This window comes from Enhydra lutris, unplaced genomic scaffold, assembly GCF_002288905.1.
Source record: "Enhydra lutris kenyoni isolate GAN:26980312 unplaced genomic scaffold, ASM228890v2 scaffoldscaffold18, whole genome shotgun sequence".
Lineage (NCBI taxonomy): Eukaryota > Metazoa > Chordata > Mammalia > Carnivora > Mustelidae > Enhydra > Enhydra lutris.
Genome location: NW_019154102.1, coordinates 12,904,528 through 12,919,868, shown reverse-complemented (window position 1 = coordinate 12,919,868; position 15,341 = coordinate 12,904,528). Strand labels below are relative to the sequence as shown.

Below are 15,341 nucleotides of genomic sequence, written 5' to 3'. Positions count from 1 at the left end.
AAACTTTATTTTTATGAACAGTTTTAGTTGCTGTTGATTTTGAATAGATTATGTTCTATACTCTTTAAGACTCTGGCTTTTATTCTGGCATTAAGAAATTTGGGGATATTGATAAATTCAGTGAGGTTTGACCACTATTTTGACCACTATTCACAGTAGTGCTTTTCATGAATCAGTTCATAAATAAAAACTTTTGCTAAGGTAAGATACCATGGATTAACAGTTCTTTCAAAGGTTACATAGTACCAGGCCAAGAAGAAGTTAGATCCATTGGAATATGTGTTTGATGGAATTATAGAATCAAAGTTAAAAAATAATTTAGACATGTAGATTCTTCATGAATGTTCAGTTAAAATTTTTTTATAAATTGGAGCTATGTATTTTATGCTAGGCATTTAGAAATTTTATATATATATATATTTTTTTTTCAAATTTTATTTCATTCCAATATGGTTAATGTACAGTGTTAGTTTCAGGTCTACAAAATAGTGACTCAATATTGCTGTATATTAATACTCATTAAGATGAGTACATTCTTAAAAAAAAAAAAAGATTTTATTTATTTATTTATTTGACAGAGAGAGAGAGAGAGAGAGAGAGAGAGATAGATAGATCACAAGTAGGCAGAGAGGCAGGCAGTGGGGGAGGGGAGGCAGGCTCCCTGCAGAGCAGAGAGCCTGATGCGGGGCTTGATCCCATGACCCTGGGATCATGACCTGAGCTGAAGGCAGAGCCACCCAGGCGCTCCAAGATGAGTATACTCTTAATCCCCTTCACCTGTTTCATCCATCCCTCCACCCACATCCTCTATGGTATTCTTTATAGTTAAGAATCTGTTTTTTGGTTTCCTTTTTTTTCTCTTTGTTCGTTCATTGTGTTTCTTTCACATATGAGTACGATCATATGGTATTAGTCTTTCTGTTACTGACTTATTTCACTTAGCATTATGCTCTCTGGATCCATCCATGTCTTTGCAAATGGCAAGACTTCATTCTTTTTTTTTTTTTTATTCTTTATTTAAATTCAGTTAACATAACACTGCATTATTAGTTACCAGTGTAAAGTTTAGTGATTCATTGGTTGTATATAACACCCAGTGCTCCTTATATCCAGTGTCCTCCTTAATGCCCATCACTGAATTGCCCCTTACCCTGACCTGCCTCCTCTCCAGCAATCCTCACTGTGTTTCCTAGGATTCAGCATCTCTTATGGTTTGCCTCCCCTATTTTCATCTTTATTTTTCCTTCTCTTCCCGTATGTTCATCTACTTTGTTTCTTAAATTCCATAAATGAATGAAATCATATTGTATTTGTCTTTTTCTGACAGCTCTATTTCCCTTAGCATAGTACCCCTCTGGCTCCATCCTGATTCTTTTTCTTATAGTTGAGTAATATCCTGTTGTGTGTATACATGTGGTACATCATCTTCATCCATTCAAGTATCAATATACTCAGGCTGCTTCCATAGCTTGGCTGTTGTAAATAATGCTGCAGTAAACATAGGAGTACATATATCCTTTCAGGTTAGTGCTTTTGTATTTTTAGGGTATATACCCAGTAATGTGATTACTGTATCATGGGGTAGTTCTATTTTTAATTTGTGCAGGAACTTCTGTAATGTTTTCCACATTGGCTGTGCCAGTTTCTGTTCCCACCAACAGAGCAAGAGGGTTTCTTTTTCTCCACATCCTCGCCAACAGTTGTTTCTTGTGCTTTTGATTTTGGCCATTCTGACAGGTATGAAGTGATATCTCATTGTGGTTTTGATTTGCCTTTTGTTGATAGTGAGTGATGTTGAGCATTTTCTCATGTGTCTGTTGGTCACCTGTATGTCTTCTTTGGAGAAATGGCTGTTCATATCTTCTGCCCATTTTTAATTGGATTATTTTTTCGTGTATGTGTGTTGAATTATATTAAGTTCTTTATATAGTTTGGATACTGACCCTTTATCATATATGTCATTTGCAAGCATCTTCTCCCATTCGTTAGGTGGCCTTTTTTAGTTTTGTTGGTTGTTTCCTTTGCTGTGCAGAGACTTTTTATTTTGATGTAGTCCCAATAGTTTATTTTTGCTTGGTTTCCTTTGCCTCAGAAGATACATCTAGAAAAATGTTGCTATGGCTGATGTCAGAGAAATTACTACCTGTGCGCTTTTCCAGGATTTTTATGGTTTTCAGGTCTTACATTTAGGTCCTTAATCCACTTTGAGTTTAATTTTGTGTGGTGTAGGAAAGTAGTCCAGTTTGTTTTGTATGCAGCTGTCCATTTTTCAAGATGCTTTGGCTATTCAAGGTCTTCTGTGATTCCATACAAATTTTAGGATTGATTGTACTAGATTTGTGAAAGATGCTGTTGGTATTTGCATAGGGTTTGCATTAAATCTGTAGATTGTTCTGGGTAGTATGGACATTTTAACAATATTTGTTCTTCAAACCCATGAGTGTGGAATGTCTTTCTGTGTCTTTGCATTGTCTTGAATTTCTTTGATCAGTGTTTTCTAGTTTTCAGAGTATAGTTCTTTCATTTCCTTGGTTAAGTCTATTCCTAGGATTTTTATAGTTTCAGGTCTCACATTTAGGTCTTCAATCCGTTTTGAGTTTAATTTTGTGTATGGTGTGAGAAGGTGGTCCAGTATCATTTTTTTGCATACTGCTGTCCATTTTCCAGTACCGTTTGTGGAAGAGACTGTCTTTTTCCCATTGTCTTCATTACTTCTTTGTGGAAGATTAATTAGCCATGTAATTGTGGGTTTATTCCTGGGCTTTCTGTTCTGTTCCATTGATTTATGTTTGTTTTTGTGCTAATACTTTACTGTTTCGATTACTGCTGCTTTGTGATATAACTTGAAGTCTAGAATTGTGATACCTCCAGATATATTTTTCTTTTTCAAGATTGCTTTGTGTAGTTGGGGTCTTCTGGGGTTCCATACAAATTTTAGGATTGTTTGTTCTAGTTCTGTGAAAAATGGTGTTGGCATTTGGATAGGGATTGCATTACATCTATAGATTGCTTTGGGGGTAGTGTGTTTTATTTTAACAACATTTGTTCTTTGGACCCATGAGCATGGAATGTCTTTACATTTCTTTGTGTTGTCTTGAATTTCTTTCATCAGTGTTTTATAGTTTTCAGGGTATAGGTCTTTCACCTCTTTGGCTAAGTGTATTCTTAGGTATTTTATTATTTTTGGTGCAATTGTTAATGAGATTGTTCTTAATTTCTCTTTCTGCTGCTTCATTATTAGTGTATAGAAATGCAGTAGATTTCTGTACACTGATTTTGTATCTTATGATTTTATAGACTTCATTCTTCGGTTCTAGTTTTTTGGTGGAGTCTTTAGGGTACTGTATATACAGTATGTCATCTGCAAATAGTGAAAATTTTATTTCCTCATTACCAATTTGAACCCCACCCCCACCCCCACCCCACTTTTTCTTGTCTGACTTCTGTGGCTAGGACTTCTAATATTATGTTGAATGAAAGTAGTGAGGGGGACATCCTTATCTTGTTCCTGACTTTAGGGGGAGAGCTCTCAGTTTTTCACCATTGAGTATGATGTTAGCTGTGATTTTTTCATATTAAGGCCTTCATTATGATGAGGTATGTGCTCTCTAAGCCTACTAGCGTATTCTTAAATGTAAGCATTCTCTATTCAAGCAGTATATAACTCTACTTGGTAAGAATGTCTTATCAGGCTGCTAGAAGGTGTAGGAAAAAATAGGATAAGCTTAGATAGTGGAAGGGTATGTCTGAGATTAGTTTATAAATAGACATAACGTGTAGGAGTTTAAAAAATAAACAGAAAAAGGCCTGTAATAAAGTTCATTGCCCCATCTCCTCAACTCCGCTTTTGCTTTCATGTGTTGGCTTTGATATTAACCTCTGTATAATGAAGTAGTGTTATTATACTGCTGTTACTTCATGCATCAATTTTAAGTAAACTCTATAAACTTTCTTTTCTGATACGTAAAGATTACTTTCTTAAAACTTCCCTTTTCTCTCAGGGCACTTCTGAAAATAACAGTTCTGGTCAGTGGTGAGTCAGAAAAGGTTCTATGGCTCATTTTATATTTTACAAGAAATAAATTCTTGTTTATCTTTTGTTATCTTTTTTCTTTCCTAGAGTTTACCGGCTGGTTTTTAATAATTTTTGAGTTGTGGATCACTAATTCTTTTCAGACTCTTCAACCATTCTTAGTACTAGTTTTTACATTTTTTATGCATCATTATGTGATCTCATTTCCTTCCCCTTCCCCTCTCCTGAATTTCCTTGGGCCTTTATCTTCCTACTCTATTTGTTGGTTTCTTATTAGGGCTACTAAATAGCTATCTTCTCTTCAGATCCTCCTTGAAATTTCTTTCGTTTTTCTGTTTTGGATCTCAGGATTCCTGGATTCCATGTTGACCTCTTTATTGGTTTACTATTTTTGCTTTGTCAGAATGACATCTTTTCTGAAAAAGGGTGTATAGGAGACCAGTGTTTTTTTTTTAGATCTTTCAGGCCTAAAAGTTTATCTTCTGCCCTTAATCTTATTGAAGACTTCTGGATGCAGAATTCTAGGTAGAGAATGATTTTCTTTCAGAAATTTAAAAGTCTTGCTTCCTTGTGTTTTACCTCCTGATACACCTTTGAGGATTTTAAATTTGTTTATTTATTTAGATTTATGTATTTATTTTTTAAAAAAAGGTTTTATTTATTTATTTGACAGAGATCACAAGTAGGCAGAGAGGCAGGAGGAGAGAGAGAGGGGGAAGCAGGCTCCCCGCTGAGTGGAGCCCTATGCGGGGCTCAATCCTAGAACCCTGGGATCATGACGTGAGCCAAAGGCAGAGGCTTTAACCCACTGAGCCACCCAGGTGCCCCAGATTTATTTATTTTTTATTAGAGAGAGAGCGAGCATGAGCTCCCTTAGAGGGGTAGGGAGAGAGAATCTGAAGCAGACTCCCTGCTGAGCATAGAGCCATTGTGGGGCTCAATCTTATGACTGAGATCATGTCCTCAGCTAAAATCAAGAGTCAGACGCTTAACCTACTGTACCACCCCGGCGCCCCTTATTTTTATTTATTTATTTATTTATTTTTGAAAGTAAGCTTTACATCCCACTGTGGTTCTTGAACTTAGGACCCTGAGATCAGAACTTGCATGTTCTGCAGACTGAGAGAGCCATCCAGCCGTTCCCCTTTCCCCAGTATTGCTTTGGAGAAGTATTAGCTGTTTTTATTCCTGAGCTTTTCTTTGTCCCTCTTCCCACTCTCCATGAAAGCTTTTAGGATGTTTATTCTCCCCTTCAGCTTCAGTAATTTCATCATAGGTGTTTTGGTGGAATTTTCAGATACGAAATTTTTGATATACTTTTCTTTTTCTCCCCATTTTTTTTTTTTTAATCTATTCTACTTTCTAGGACATTTTTTCACTTTTGACCTTCTGTTGAATCTTACAAATTAATATACTTTTTCTTTTAAAGTTTTATTTATTTAAGTAATCTCTATACTCCATGTGGAGCTCGAACTCCCCACCCTGAGATCAGGAGTTGTATGTTCTTCCGACTGTCAAATTGCTATAGTTCTAGTTTTTTTTTTTTTTTTTTTTTTTTTAAGATTTTATGTATTTATTCGACACAGAGTACAGTATAGGGAGTAGCAGAGAGAAGGAGAGGGAGGAGCAGGCTTCCCACAGAGCAGGGGGAGCCCGATGTGGGACTTGATCCCAGGACCCCGGGATCATGACCTGAGCTGAAGGCAGTCGTTTAACTGATTGAGCCACCCAGGTGCCCTCTAGTTGGTTTTTAACTTGTGACTGGTGTATATGCAAAAGCTATGTAATGTATATTTGTACACATTGAAGGACTCTTATTTTGTAGTTTGAATGCATTTTTTTAAAATGGTATTCTGTTCTTGTTTCAATAATCCAGAATCTTTTTTTTTTTTTTAAAGATTTTATTTATTTATTTGACAGACAGAGATCACAAGTAGGCAGAGAGGCAGGCAGAGAGAGAGGAGGAAGCAGGCTCCCCGCTGAGCAGAGAGCCCAAAGCCTGGCTCGATCCCAGGACCCTGGGATTATGACCTGAGCCGAAGGCAGAGGCTTTAACCCACTGAGCCACCCAGGCGCCCCTCCGGAATCTTTTTTGACTCTGAGGATATAAATTGATTAAAACCTTTTTTCTTTCTGCATTTTATTTATTTCCTCTGAATTTCCTTTTACCATTTATTTTGATTTGCCTTTGCTTTCCTTGCAAGTCTTACTGGTTATCCTTTCATGGTTAAGAGATGGACACTGAAAGATGGATTGGAAGTTCTGTGTGGGTAGGGGTATCTGAGGTATTGGTCTACACTGTAGGATGGTAAAGTGGTGAGCTAGCTTCATTACTATGGGTAAATGGGCTTTTCTCATAGATACTCATATTCTCTAAGAAAAATAAGTCTTTGGGCTTGACTTATCTTAGTCTGGTTGATAGGGAAGGTTAGTTGGGGAGGTTCATTCAGTCATAGTATCACTTAGTTTTCTTTTCTGTTTCTTATATTATCCCTGACTTCTTTAACATCTGGTGTTCCTGGGTTTATCTTGTTCATTTTATGTACAAAAAACTTGTTTCCCTGGGTCAAGTAGGAATAGTAAGTATTGTGGTTGTCTGGGTTGGGAATCTACAGGTTTTAACTGTACCTTTCATTTAGTCCTATTTTCTGGCTATGCTTCATCTCTGCCTTTAGATGTATCTGATGCTCTTTATTGCTGAGCCTTTTCAGTGTTCTGGAAGGTGGATATTTTTGTTGATAAATCCTTCCGTGGCCCTTCCAAATTTATTTCATTTGCTCTAAGTCATGTACTATTCCTCCCTTTTCTGTTGTCTAAAATGTGTTGCTACTTGTTATCTGTTCTTCCATTCTCTCTTTCCTCATGGAGTTAAGGATCTTTTTTTCTTTTAGTGTATTTGTAGTGGATTTTTAAATAGACCAGAAAAAAACTTAAGTGTAAAATCAAGCTGGGCTTAACTGAAAGTGATGTTTATTTACTTAAAAACACTTTCTCCTCCTGCATTGTGGGTAGGGATATAGAGAGAAATGGTGTATTGAGAGATCAAATACCTAGACTTTTCAGAATGGAGTGTCATACAATAAAGTGTGTAACTTACATAATTATTTAAAAATGTATTTGTGTATCTTCACTTAGACTCTCAGCTCTCCTTGAATTTGTATATTTTGGATCTGTAAGGACTTAGATTCAGTTCTGTGTTAATTTCTGAATATATAACTTTTGTCTTTTTTTTTTTTTTTTTTTTAAGATTTTATTTATTTGACACACAGCAGAAGCATGGGGAATGGCAGGCAGAGAGAGAGGAAGACTCCCCATGGAGTAAGGAGCCCGATGTGGGATTCGATCCTAGGACCTTGGGATCATGACCTGAGCAGAAGGCAGATGTTTAACTGACTAAGCCACCCCTATAATTTTGGTCTTTTTAAAATTAGTTTCCTAGTCCATTAAATGCCGCCATTGCCTGCCAATGAATTTTTTTTCCTGCCATTGAATTTTTAAAGTAAATTTGATTGGCTCTTTGACTTTCTTAATCCAAATCTGACTTCAGGGTGTTTTTTGGAAGGAACTAAGATTTTTTTTTTCACTAAAGAAAGATACTCAAGGGGCTTCTGGGTGGCTCAGTCAGTTAAGTGGCAAACTTTGGCTCTGATCATGATCCCAGGGTCCTGGAATCAAGGCGTGCATCAGGCTCCCTGCTCAATGGGCAGTCTGCTTTTCCCTCTCCACTGCTTGTGCTGTCCCACGCTCTATCTCCCTCTCTCCCAAATAAATAAATCTTTTAAAAAAGATACTCAAGGGACGCCTGGGTGGCTCAGTTGGTTAAGCATCACCTTCTGCTCAGGTCCTGATCCCAGAGTCCTGGTATCAAGTCCCACTTCGGGCTCCTTGCTCAGCAGGGAGTCTGCTTCTCGCTCTTCCTGTTCTGCCTGCAGCTCTCTGTGTTCCTGCTCTCTCTGACAAATAAATAATCTTTTAAAAAAAAAAAAAGGCAAATCTTAAAAAAAAAAAAAAACTCAGATGTTTAGTCCTTCACTTTGAGCTTGGTTTTTCTTGAACCTAAAGAGAAACTGTTTATAAGAAAAACTTCAGGAGTAATATGTTAATTTTTCTTCTTGTAGAAATTGTGGTAATACAGAACTTTAAAAGTGGAAGAGTTCTTAGAGGTAAAATTCCTTTCATTTTGTCACTGAGAAGACAAGCCTGTATTATTTATCTATTTCTTTGTAACCTATTACTCAAAAAGTAGTATCTTAAAACAGCAATAAACATTGTCCTCAGAGTTTTTATGGATAGGAATTTGGTAGTGGTTTTGCTGGTTGGTTCTGGCCTGGATTCTTCAAGAGGTTGCAATCAGGTGCCTCGGTGGCTCAGTCAGTTGGGCGTCTGCCTTTGGCTCAGGTCATGATCCTGGGGACCTGGAATAGAGCCCTGTATCGGGCTCTCTGCTCAGTGGGGTTCTGCTTCTCCCTCTGCCTGCTGCTCTCCCTGCTTGTGCTGTCAAATAAATAAAATCTTAAAAAAAAAGGGGGGGGGGGTTGTGTCAAGTTGTTGGCCAGGTTGCAGTCATCCCAAACCTTATGTGAGGTTTGGAGGGCCTGCTTCCAAGTTGGCTCACTTAACTTGGCTGGCAAGTTGGTGTTCGTTGTTTATGGGACCAGTGCTCAGTTTTTTCACCTGTGGACTACAGCGTGGGCTCCTTGGCTATTTTACAACATGATAACTGGCTTCCCTCAGAGCAAGTGATCCAGAAGAGAGCAAGGCTGAGGGGCAGTGTCTCTTATGACCTAGTTTCAGATGTCACACAGTCATTTCTGCCACATTCCATTCATTAGATGTTAGTCATTAAGTCTGTTCCACATTCAAGGGGAGGAAAATTGGGCTTCCCTTTCTAAAGGGAAGAATATTCAAGAATTTGTGGCTGTACTTCAAATCTGCCACACTTTGAGAAATGAAATTACATTTACATGGTCATATAGGGAGTTGGTGCTCTGTTTGGACTACAATATAGATGATTTGATTTGATAATATAACTCAGTACAAATTGTAAGTAAAAGTTTACTCTTGTCCATCATTGGCTACAGTTATTCTTTTTTTTACCCCCTAAAGATTTTATTTGAGAGAGTGTGATCATGCGTGCAAGAGAGCACAAGTTGTGGGGGGAGAGGTGAAAGTGTTGAGGGGAAGGGAGAACCAGGCTCCACTCTGATCAGGGAGCCCACCATGGGGCTTGATACCAGATCCCCGAGATCATGACCTGAGCTGAAAGCAGACATTCAACCGACTGAGCCACCCAGGTACTCCTGTATGTAGTTAATCTTATAATGTGGTACTTGAGTATCATTTATTTGATTTACCTGTCTCTTTTAATTATTCATTATTGCCAGGCATTATGCTAACTGAACATATCTAAGAGAACTAGATTTGTTTGTAATAGTTACTGACTCTAACTGTATTTTTATATGTATATATACGTACATACATACGTGCATACACACGTATGCATACCCTAAAGGGTGTTGAGTGTGTGTGTTATTTCTGAATGCCCTTAATCAGCCATAGTGTAGGGATGTCCTTCCGAAGTTAGCCTTCAAGGAAATTATTATTATTATTATTGTTAAGATTTATTTATTTACTTTAGAGAGAGAGCATGAATGAGTGGGGAGAGGGGCAGAAGGAGAGAGAATCCTGAATTATACACCCTGTTGAGCATGGAGCCAGTTGCAGGGCTTAATCTCAGAACCCTGAGACCATGACCTGAGCTGAAATCAAAAGCCAGCCACTCAACCAACTGAGCCACCCAGGCGCCCTTTCTCAAGCAAATTATTAATGTTAAAATACAGCTTTTTTATTAGTTAACTACAAATCCCTTTGTGTAAAATAAATTAGCTTTACTAATAAGGTTTTTATTTTAACCAGTTTCCTCATACTTGATAGTCATGTATTTAGTAATCAGTACTTAGAGAGGCAAAGATATATGCTACAGTTCTTGTTTTTAAATAGTTCTTTGTGTAGAAGGGCAGATAAATATACATATAAAATTGAAAACTGTAATTGTCATCCTAATATGATGACCTTTTACTACCGAAAGTACCAATTTTTGGTGGGATACTATCTTTATAAATTACTGTTGTGCTACCCTGTCAGGAGGAAGTAAAAACTGGGGTGGGGAAGTACTTTAGTATTTGCTTATTATTTTTTTTTATATTAAAATACATAATGGTTGTCTCTCTAGAAAGCATTAATTTATTGGAAAATTTTCTTTCTCTTACAGGCAGTGTCTATGCTGCTTCAAGGAATATAAGCATTTGGAGATTTTTAACCAAGTAGTGTGTGCACTTATTAACTTAGTGATTGCCCAAGTTCAAGTACTCCGGGACCAGCTTTGTAAACATTGTACTACTCTTAACATAGATTCCACGTGGCAAGATGAGACTAATCAAGTGGAAGAACCACTGAATATAGAAAGAGAGTGTAAAGAAGGAAGTACAGAAAGACAAAAATCAATAGAAAAAAAATCAAACTCTACAAGAATTTGTAATCTGACTGAAGAGGAATCTTCAAAGAGTTGTGATCCTTTTAGCTTATGGAGTACAGATGAGAAGGAAAAACTCTTACTATGTGTGGCAAAAATTTTTCAAATTCAGTTTCCTTTATATACTGCTTACAAGCATAATACTCATCCTACTATAGAGGTACGTAAACATAGATATTGTGAATGTAACACCCAAGTTACCATTATGTTGACAGTTTCTCACTTAAGAATAAATACACAGAGTAGTTGTTGATGGAAAACTTAGAAAAAATCACGATGGTTAGGAAAAGTATTCCAGTTCTCTCTAAACGATTTCTGCAGCAACTTGGGTCGAACATTTGCTTAACACAGTCCTGTTTGGGAAAGAGTTAACACATTGAACTCATAAAAGTTAAACTGTCAGTGATCTAAACATTGTGCCAGTATACATCTGTGTTCTACTTACTATGACATTTTCAGAAAGTAGTAACTGAGGAAGATGATGATTGTGGAATTTTGAATTTCATTCTCAGGAACATTGGTAACAGAATTTGAAATTCCTTTCATTAAGAAAACAAAGATTCCTTAATTAATAGTTTTAAATGATAGTACTGTCTTTTATAAATGAAAATGCGTGATTCATTCCATTAGTGATATTTTTACAACTTTTCCAGGAGTTTAGAAACCCACCTTAGGTTTATTTAGATAATGGCATTGCTTTATACACATCGTGGCAATCGAGAAAGTTATAGGATAATGTATTATGTAAGTGGCATATATATGAAACAAGAGAGATTTCTTATTTCTTATGATTCTCTGAGTTGTCCGGGCAATTCTTCTGTTGGTTTTATGTGGCCTCATTTAGGCAATTGTATTTACTTTTAAAGTTGGAAGACTTTGAAGGTCTAGCGTGGTGTCACATGTCTGACACTTGGTGCTGGGTGTTGTCTAATGCTCTTGGATTTTCTCCATATGGCCTCTCATTCTCCACTAGAGTTGATTGGCTTCTTTACATAGTAGTCTTAGCATTGATCCAGGAAGATGAATGTGTAAGCTGTAAGGCCTCTTGAGGTCTAGCCTCTGAAACAAAGACACAGTATAAATTCTCCCACATTCTCTTGGTTGAAATAATTAACAAGGGCAGCCTAGATTCAAAGGGGTATGAAGTACACTTCATCTCTGGAGGGTAGGAGAGGCAGCATTTCATTTAAACTTTAACATAGCTACCACATGCTTTTAAAAAAAAAAGTCTGCCTATTTTCTCTGGCTTATTTGTTCTATAACCTTCATACTGACTTCTTTAAACTTCTTTCTTCATCTTAAAAAAAACCCAAAAAACCAAAACAGTCCTTTACTGAAAATGCTTTCACATTGAATTGAGACTACTTAAAAACATAGCCCAGGAGGTAAGTATTTTCCTTACTGGAATTCTACATAAGAATATTTTAAATCAGATTGTGGTCTTCCTTCTAGAATTCTTAGTCTGTGATTTTTTTCCTTATAGAATCTTCTAATGAATCTTACATAGATTGAGTAAACATCCTAAAAAAAAATGTCAGCTCAGAATCCTTTTTCAACAAATGGGATCTATTTGTACAAACCAGTGAAAATGAATCTCAGTGCCACGTGAATAGTGTTTTTAATGCCTTAAATTGGTAATTGAAATATGCAAAAAATAGATCAGTTAGGGACCCAGATATGTGAAATTCATGCAGTTTCTTCATAAAGTTAAGTTTTTCCAGTTAAAAATCTCCTAACAGTAGAACCATGGCTATACCAAATCTGCTGTTTTTTTCCTAAAATCAGTTTGCCCACCAGTTTGCCATTTTAAAAAATCATTAGAAAAAAAAATGTCCAAATGTAAGCATAGTCACACTGCCCTACTTTCTCTTTTGAAATAAAGTGCCTCATTATTACCGTTGAGGGTCATTCCATGTGACTAGTTGGTTGAAAGCAATAGTTGCATGAGGTCTTTGAGATAAAATTCTAATAAAAAACAACCTTAGATATAATGTAACATAGTGTTACACAGAATTCTCTCCTTAATACAGAATTTGTGTGTTTCTGTAATACTCTGTTCATAATATAGCCCTTTCCTGGGTTTCTAGTTAAGTTAGTAATGATTTGTTACAAATACTTCAAAAATTTATAGTTTCTATCCTAGTGGCCATGTGGTTAAATGGTAACAGTCCTATTTAACTTTGATTTTAGTTTGATTTTGACTTTTCTAAAGAGGCACAAACTGGCTAAGACTATTTATTTTTTTTAAAAGATTTTTATTTTAGGGGCGCCTGGGTGGCTTAGTTGTTAAGTGGCTGCCTTTGGCTCAGGTCATGATCCCAGGGTTCTGGGATCGAGCCCCACATTGGGCTCTCTGCTCAGGGGAAGCCTGCTTCTCCCTCTCCCTCTTGCACTCCCCCTGCTTGTTTCCCTTCTTTCACTGTGTCTCTCTGTGTCAAGTAATTAAATAAAATCTTTCAAAAAATTATTTGTGAGATGGAGCACAAGCAGGGGGAGTGGCAGGCAGAGGAAGAAGCAGGCTCCCCACTAAGCAAGGAGCCCCATGTGGGGCTTGATCCCAGGATTCTGGGATCATGCCTGAGCTGAAGGCAGACACTTAACGGACTGAGCCACCCAGGAATCCCTGGCAAAGACTCTTCAGAAGGTGATTCAGTACTCATGTGATAGTATTTAGATAGCTGTGACTTTAGAATTTAGTCAGCCATCTTAATTTATATAAGAGGGAACTGGCTTTTTTTTTTCTTTTTTAAGGTTTATTTTCTTCAGTAATCTCTATATCCAATGTGGGACTTGAACTAATGACCCCATGGTCAAGAGTTGTATGCTCTTCTGACTGAGCATGCCAGGTGCCCCAAGAAGGAACTGGCTTAGGTTAAAAGTTTTGGTCAGGTTTGCACAGCATATTGCTGAAAGAGTTGTAGAATTCAGTTCATTCTGTTATACTGCTTCTCAATCACTTAATCGCTGTAGCTATTGTATCCATTGCTAGGAGAAGATAGGAACTCAGAGCCTCTCCTCCCTCTCCTTCCTGTCTGTATCCTTCTTCCTTTTCTATCAAAGTTGTGATACTATTTTAAAAGATGTAATTAGAAATAAGTATTAATTCAGGTTGAATCTTTTTTGGAGGGCAGGGAGCTATTGCATTTTTTTTTTTTTTTTGCGTTCTTTTCTTAGTCCTGAATCAGTGTGTAATTCTGTGTGTTGCCCTAGTATTTTATGTTTTCATTCTAAGTAAAGTAAAATGAGTATAATAATTAAAGAGGAGAAACCACTGCGCTTGTTAAGTGTTTGTGTAATATGGTTGGGTAGAGTAAATACATACGTTATGTTCCAAATTTCTGAATCTAGTTTGGTTTTCTCTTTCCACTTTCCACTGACTGTTTTTATTTATCCTTTATTAAATTAAAAATATTTTAAATTCACCCTTTTAATGTATACAGTTTAGTAAGTTACAGTATATTCCCACAGTTGTGCAACCCATCACTACTGTCTAATTCTTATATGGATGACTTTTTTTTTTTTTTTAAAGATTTTATTTATTTGACAGATCACGAGTAGGCAGAGAGGCAGGCAGGGTGGAGGGAGTAGGCTCCCTGCTGAGCAGAGTGCCCGATACGGGGCTCCATCCCAGGACCCTGAGATTATGACCTGAGCCGAAGGCAGAGGCCTAACCCACTGAGCTACCCAGGTGCCCCTGTATGACTTCTTCTTCTTCTTCTTTTTTTTTTTTTAAAGATTTTATTTATTTATTTGTCAGAGAGAGGGAGGGAGAGAGAGCGAGCACAGGCAGACAGAATGGCAGGCAGAGGCAGAGGGAGAAGCAGGCTCCCTACTGAGTAGAGAGCCCGATGCGGGGCTCGATCCCAGAACCCTGGGATCATGACCTGAGCTGAAGGCAGAGGCTTTAACCCACTGAGCCACCCAGATACCCCTGGGATGACTTCTTTTTAAGCAAAAATTGTATTCCTGATCTATTGGCTTTCAGTTTTTCATAGTTTGATCATGGGGCAGCATTTGTTAAATTAGATGTAGAATTACTTTCTGGATACTCATTTATTTCTTTATTTTCTCTTTTAGAGTAATAGGCAGATTTCTTTTTTACTTCTGGAAATAGAATGGCATTATCTTAATTTAGTAAATGTAAGGTTTTTCCTAAAAAGACAAAAACTGAGCAGATAGGTTTCTTAAGGCCTGTGTAGGGTTCATCTAAAATTAGAACTTTTGAAACAAAAATGATGTTGATTAAGCTTTTAGGGAGGTATCCTAGTGTTTTTCCTACTGTTGTATCTTACCTATAGATCTGTGTTAACTCTTTATGTACTACTTAAAATGAGATTGTAGTGACACCTTAGGATAATGTTTTCTTGTACCCAGAGTAGAAATAAAAAATGGTGAAACAGTCTTTCTGTGCAGTCAGCATAGTTGTAACCAAGTCCATGAGCAACATTTTGCATATCAGAATAGAATTTTGTTAGGGTACTTTCTAGCTGTGTCCATGATGGGCACTAGAAATTTTGACTGGATTCTAAAATTACAGCATGGTTTACATGGTCTGTGAATCTGTATTCAGTACCATTGGTGTCCTTACATTCTGGACTTGGTTGAAGACAAAAGGTTTGATGAGAATAATTTAAAGCTTTAATTGTGGTCCTGCCAGTGGAAGCTCAGGAATAGATTTAGGTTTAGTACATTTGATTTAACACATGTTTTGACCTGTATTAGGACAGTTTTTTTGGTTATTTGGAAATGTGAAAGTTTTTTTTTTTTTTTTTTTTT

At 37.0% G+C, this 15,341-nt stretch overlaps 1 protein-coding gene across 3 annotated transcripts in view; it reads left to right on the top strand.

Moving 5' to 3' along the window:
- The window catches only part of LOC111147962 (ubiquitin specific peptidase 34), a 244,462-nt gene that overhangs the window by 45,884 nt on the left and 183,237 nt on the right, over positions 1 to 15,341 (top strand). For all 3 annotated transcript variants that reach the window (XM_022504268.1, XM_022504269.1, XM_022504267.1), the window contains exon 3: positions 10,305 to 10,725. In XM_022504268.1, coding sequence (XP_022359976.1) covers positions 10,305 to 10,725 — 421 coding nt within the window. The remainder of the gene's footprint in view (positions 1 to 10,304; positions 10,726 to 15,341) is intronic.